The sequence below is a fragment of the Eubalaena glacialis genome, chromosome 16 (genome assembly GCF_028564815.1).
Source record: "Eubalaena glacialis isolate mEubGla1 chromosome 16, mEubGla1.1.hap2.+ XY, whole genome shotgun sequence".
NCBI classification, from domain to species: Eukaryota; Metazoa; Chordata; class Mammalia; order Artiodactyla; family Balaenidae; genus Eubalaena; species Eubalaena glacialis.
In genome coordinates, this window is record NC_083731.1 from 64458945 (window position 1) to 64465025 (window position 6081).

The window sequence follows — 6081 nt, forward strand, 5'->3', positions numbered from 1 at the left end:
GGACTTCTGTAACTCTTCTGAAAAGACCCCAGACACATCCCCTCGGGTTTGAGGGAAAGGAAAACACAGATAGGGTGTTTGACAGCAGAACTATAATCAGGATTCAGAAGAACATTTACTAAATGCAATCTGCTTATCAAATCCATCGCCTTAAAAAAAAAAAACTCCTCCCTGTGGGTGACTTTTTTTTTTACCTCTCCTCCTTCGTGTGTATTTGCATAGCCTGCTCAATAAATCTCTTCAATAAGAATCAGTAAGAATCTGTCTTGCTCGGGTTTGGAGCCCCATCTCCCTGGTCTTCAGGGATGCTAGGGGGAGGGAGGAATACCTGTGCGGGTAGCGCAACGCCTGAGCAGCCGGGAGACCCGCCCAGCCCAGAGCTGGCAATGCCGAAGCTCCACACTTAGTAGGCAGATGGTTAAGTTCCCCCAGGTTCGTGCCAGGTTTCAACGTCATGCTGTGATTTTGTTCTTCTGGAACGGGATGAGTATTGCTTCCCAGAGCGGCCCTATTAGAACAGAAAGAAAATCCTCTAAATAGGCGGAACAAGGCATCAGGAGGGAAAGTTCTCTAAATGCAGTTTAATACGAGCCGCGTATTGTGTGGAATTCAGCGCCCATCACCGTTTAGCCGGAGAGCTATGGTAGTGATTGGGGATGAATAGAGGAACATAATGGATACATGTGGCGTTTGCTCATTATATTCAAGTTAGCCCAACTCCGCTGTGGAAACTGTTCAACTTTCTCTCCCCTCAGCTTGTCACAGTTAAATAATACAGACATTGGGGCCTCCAATGGGATCGCCTGCCACGCCATTCTATTTCCACTACTAACGAGGGCTTCATAAGCCTTTGATACAGTCTGATCTTTGAAACCTTTCCGAATCTCCTCAAGCTTATGCTAAATCCTATTTGGAACTTTTTTTCCCCCTTGTCTGCTAGCGCCCAGGGCTTAAGAAAGCCATTTGGACAATGACATGCATACTAACACGTCGCAGAGCTCTTTTCTGAAAGGCAAGTGGCAGCTCTGATCACCGGGGCTCACACGAGCAAAACACAACTGCGTACACAAATTTGAATAAAATCCATTTTCCCTTATCCTTCGGGCTCCTAAATCGAGAGGCTATTTCCGAGCGCCGTGGGAAGCTGGGAAAGAACGCGAACTGAGCCTCACCCGGCAGAGCAAGTCTATGCAGAAGGGGCCGCGAGCGGTTTCAAAGCCTCCGAAGTGCAAAATGCAGAGAGTGAGCGCGGGGTCCCGAGCCACTGGGGCGAAATCCCATATGATGGCTGTCAGTTCAAGCAGCCAGCACAGTAGGGGCACAATTAACAAAACCGTCCGCTCCTTTAACGCCCGGAGACCCGTGCCAACTCCTCTACAGGCAGAGCGCTGACAGGAAAGAAAAAAAGCAAAAGAGTTAAAGAAACAAAGGAAAGATTCCCTAATTTTCATTTCTTGTTTTCCCCTCTAAGCCTTTCCACACTAAAGGGATTGTCAGAGGCTGGCGTAAGAGCTGCGCGAGGGCCAGGCCGCCATTGGCTGCCCGGTTCGGGTGATTTGCATATCGGCGGCTATAAGAGCGGAGGCGGCGCGCGGCGGCGCAGCTCCAGCGAGAAAAGGGGAGGGAGAGGTGTGCGCCGTGGGTGGCATCCGCACGTCCTCAGAGCCCGCCGGCACCTCCAAGCTGCAGCCTGCAGACTTCTCCCGCACACGCCTCGCAAAAAGCGTGCTCTGGGGACCCTGGGACTCACGCCCAGACCTGCAAACCAGAGAGGAATCGCTCCCTCAGCCTTTTGGAATAGCGCTTGGGGCTGGCGGCATGAGTCCAGCGAGGCGCGGGGGCATCCCCTGCCTTTTCCCCTTGCAGCTGTTCAGCCTTTGCTGGGTGCTCTCCGTGGCCCAGAGCAAGACAGTGCGTTACAGCACCTTCGAGGAGGATGCCCCCGGAACGGTCATCGGGACCCTGGCTGAAGACCTGCATATGAAAGTGTCCGGAGACACAAGCTTCCGCCTGATGAAGCAGTTCAACAGCTCGCTGATCCGAGTGCGCGAGGGTGACGGGCAGCTGACCGTCGGAGACGCGGGCCTGGACCGCGAGCGGCTGTGCGGCCAGGCCCCACAGTGCGTGCTGGCCTTCGACGTGGTCAGCTTCTCGCAGGAGCAGTTCCGGCTGGTGCACGTGGAAGTGGAGGTGAGGGACGTCAATGACCACGCGCCGCGCTTTCCCCGGGCCCAGATCCCCGTGGAGGTGTCCGAGGGCGCGGCCGTGGGCACGCGCATACCCTTAGAGGTGCCGGTGGACGAGGACGTGGGCGCCAATGGGCTGCAGAGCGTGCGCCTGGCCAAGCCGCACAGCCCCTTCCGCGTGGAGCTGCAGACGCGCGCGGACGGTGCCCAGTGCGCCGACCTGGTGCTGCTGCAGGAGCTGGACCGCGAGAGCCAGGCCGCCTACAACCTGGAGCTGGTGGCCCAGGACGGAGGCCGCCCGCCGCGCTCCGCCACGGCCGCCCTCAGTGTGCGCGTGCTGGACGCGAACGACCACAGCCCGGCCTTCCCGCAGGGCGCCGTGGCCGAGGTGGAGCTGGCGGAGGACGCGCCCGTGGGCTCGCTACTGCTCGACCTGGACGCGGCGGACCCCGACGAGGGCCCCAACGGCGACGTGGTGTTCGCCTTCGGCTCCCGTACCCCGCCCGAGGCGCGCCGCCTCTTCCGCCTCGACCCGCGCTCGGGCCGCCTCACCCTGGCCGGGCCCGTGGACTACGAGCGCCAGGACACTTACGAACTGGACGTGCGGGCGCAGGACCGCGGCCCCGGGCCCCGCGCCGCCACCTGCAAGGTCATCGTGCGCATCCGCGACGTCAATGACAACGCGCCGGACATCGCCATCACCCCGCTGGCCGCCCCGGGCGCGCCTGTCGCCTCGCCCTTCGCCGCCGCCGCCGCCGCCGCTCTCGGGGGTGCGGACGCGACCTCGTCGTCCGGGCCCGGGACGCCAGAGGCCGGCGCCATCTCGCTGGTGCCAGAGGGGGCGGCACGCGAGAGCCTGGTGGCGCTGGTCAGCACCTCGGACAGGGACTCGGGCGCCAACGGGCAGGTGCGCTGCGCCCTCTATGGGCACGAGCACTTCCGGCTGCAGCCGGCCTACGCGGGCAGCTACCTGGTGGTGACCGCGGGGTCGCTGGACCGCGAGCGCATCGCCGAGTACAACCTGACGCTGGTGGCCGAGGACCGCGGCGCGCCCCCGCTGCGCACCGTACGGCCCTACCTGGTGCGGGTGAGCGACGAGAACGACAACGAGCCGCTCTTCACGCGGCCGGTCTACGAGGTGTCGGTGCGTGAGAACAACCCGCCCGGGGCCTACTTGGCCACGGTGGCCGCCAGGGACCCGGACCTGGGCCGCAACGGCCAGGTCACCTACCGGCTGCTGGAGGCCGAGGTGGGCCGCGCTGGGGGCGCCGTGTCCACCTATGTCTCGGTGGACCCGGCTACCGGGGCTATCTACGCGCTGCGCAGCTTCGACTATGAGACGCTTCGCCAGCTCGACGTGCGCATCCAGGCGAGCGACGGCGGCTCCCCTCAGCTCTCCAGCAGTGCCCTGGTGCAAGTGCGGGTGCTTGACCAGAACGACCACGCACCGGTCCTGGTGCACCCGGCACCGGCCAACGGCTCCCTGGAAGTGGCGGTCCCCGGGCGCACGGCAAGGGACACGGCCGTGGCGCGCCTGCAGGCCCGGGACGCAGACGAGGGTGCCAACGGGGAGCTGGCATTCGACCTGCTACAGCAGGAGCCGCGAGAAGCCTTCGCGGTCGGCAGCCGAACGGGGGAGATCGTGCTCACCGGCGACCTATCTCAGGAGCCGCCCGGCCGAGTATTCCGGGCGTTGCTGGTCATATCCGACGGCGGCCGGCCCCCGCTCTCCACCACCGCCACTGTCAGCTTCGTGGTGACAGCCGGCGGCGGGCGCGGGCTGGTGTCGCCAGCCAGTGCAGCGAACCCGGAGCGCTCTCGCCCTCCCGGCTCTCGGCTCGCGACGTCGGGGCCGGCGCTACAATGGGACACGCCGCTGATCGTCATCATCGTGCTGGCCGGGAGCTGCACGCTGCTTCTGGCCGCCATCATCGCCATCGCCACCACCTGCAACCGACGCAAGAAGGAGGTGCGCAAAGGGGGGCCCCGCCGGGAAGAGCGGCCCGGGGCGGCGGGCGGCGGAGCCTCGGCTCCCGGCTCCCCGGAGGAGGCCGCCCGGGGAGCCGGGCCCAGGCCCAACATGTTCGACGTGCTCACCTTCCCTGGCAGCGGCAAAGCGCCCTTTGGCAGCCCCGCGGCCGACGCGCCTCCGCCCGCGGTCGCCGCGGCCGAAGTGCCGGGCTCGGAGGGCGGCAGTGCCACCGGGGAAAGCTCCTGTCACTTCGAGGGGCAGCAGCGGCTCCGCGGCGCGCACGCCGAGGTGAGGCCTTCCTTCGGCTGGGAGCCCCGCTCGGTGCTCCGCGGACAGGCTGGGGGAAGGGACTGGAGGGGTCTGGGTGTGCGTGCGTGGGAGAGGCCTAACCTGTCGCCCTTGTGTTTTTGTTTCCTGTCCAACCCTCACCCTTGCTTGCTTTCCCCATTCCCTGCTGCAGCCCTACGGCGCCTCCCCTGGTTTCGGAAAGGAGCCGGCGCCCCCTGTGGCTGTCTGGAAAGGACATTCTTTCAACACCATCTCCGGCCGAGAAGCGGAGAAGTTCAGCGGCAAAGACAGCGGCAAAGGGGACAGTGATTTCAACGATAGCGATTCCGACGTCAGCGGGGACGCTCTGAAGAAGGATCTCATCAACCACATGCAGAGCGGTGAGGACTCCTCTTTCCTGCCAAATTCAGCCTTCCTTCTCTCCCTCCGTTTCTGCGACAGCCTCTCCTCTCAATCTCCATTCCCACACCCCCTCCCTCTTTCTCACTTTTTTCTGTCCTTGAGTTCCGGATTCCGGCCTGCCTCAAACATGAATTTCAAAATGCCAAGTCGAGGCAGCTCCACCACCTAAAATAAACCAGACTCCCATCCTGTTAGGTTGCTATCTGAGAAGAGAAATTCTGCTTATCAATTTTTTTTTTTTTTTTTTTTTTTTTTTTTTTTTGCTTCCAGCTAAAGCTGAGCCAACTTCGTATTAAAGTGGCTTTGTAGGAACCAATATTCATTTCAAATCTGGAATCAGGGCGTTCATCTTCTTACACGCTTTCCTTTTCAGCCGCCCTGACCCTGTCTGACACTTTGAAGATGGAGGCACAGTGTGTGTAATCTCAGTAGTCATCATGCCCTCTCCCTTTCTCTTTTATGTTAGGACTGTGGGCGTGCACCGCGGAGTGTAAGATCCTGGGCCACTCTGACCGCTGCTGGAGCCCCTCCTGCGCTGGAGGGCCCAGCACACATGCTTCCACTCACCCCCCAGCCCAGATGTCGACCTTCTGTAAGAGCACGTCCCTGCCCCGGGATCCTCTGCGTAGGGACAATTACTACCAGGCCCAGCTGCCCAAGACAGTGGGGCTGCAGAGCGTCTATGAGAAAGTGCTACACAGAGACTATGACAGGACAGTCACTCTGCTCTCCCCTCCTCGTCCAGGGAGGCTCCCAGACTTGCAGGAGATTGGGGTACCCCTCTATCAGTCCTCCCCTGGCAGGTACCTGTCCCCAAAGAAGGAAGACAATGAAAATGTGTAATCCCATGCTGCATGTTGTCACGCATATACAGGTCACTCCAAGAAGCCCCTAAGTTATTGACCGGTTTCAGTGTTGTATATAGAAATATGCAAGATGTGCCTTAAAATGAAGTTGTTGGAAGCTATTTCCAATCACATTGGTACTGTTTGGTATTTGCAAACAAAAATGTAGTTAATGTAATTTTTATGAAATGTGTGCAGTATTTAATTCTTCTGATCATGCTATTGACTTTAATTTCCCTTGTGGCTTGCCATTTTCTTAGTGTTTTTAACCTGTACATGGTGTAATGTAATGTTTGTATATAATGAAATTTTGTTATATTTTTATATAATAAAAGCTAAAGTGGAAGTTATTGCCAAAGGAACTGTCTGTAAGACAAAAAAACAAAAC

At 59.7% G+C, this 6081-nt stretch overlaps 1 protein-coding gene across 2 annotated transcripts; it reads left to right on the forward strand.

Moving 5' to 3' along the window:
- Positions 1–1818: 1818 nt before the first annotated feature.
- Positions 1819–5691, forward strand: PCDH8 (protocadherin 8). Of its 2 annotated transcripts, none has more exons than XM_061171002.1 (3): positions 1819–4446; positions 4619–4826; positions 5315–5691. In XM_061171002.1, exons 1-3 carry the CDS (start codon positions 1819–1821, stop codon positions 5689–5691), a joined length of 3213 nt encoding a protein of 1070 aa, XP_061026985.1. The 2 variants fall into 2 exon arrangements, with proteins under 2 accessions (XP_061026985.1, XP_061026986.1); XM_061171003.1 differs by having other exon boundaries at positions 1819–4155.
- Positions 5692–6081: the final 390 nt, after the last annotated feature.

Bases quoted from the DNA above. Each gene is read 5' to 3' on its own strand.
- PCDH8 (XM_061171002.1), top strand. From the start codon at position 1,819: ATGAGTCCAGCGAGGCGCGGGGGCATCCCCTGCCTTTTCCCCTTGCAG. The intron at 4,447-4,618 runs GTGAGGCCTTCC...TCCCTGCTGCAG, and splicing joins TCCGCGGCGCGCACGCCGAG to CCCTACGGCGCCTCCCCTGG. The intron at 4,827-5,314 runs GTGAGGACTCCT...CTTTTATGTTAG, and splicing joins CATCAACCACATGCAGAGCG to GACTGTGGGCGTGCACCGCG.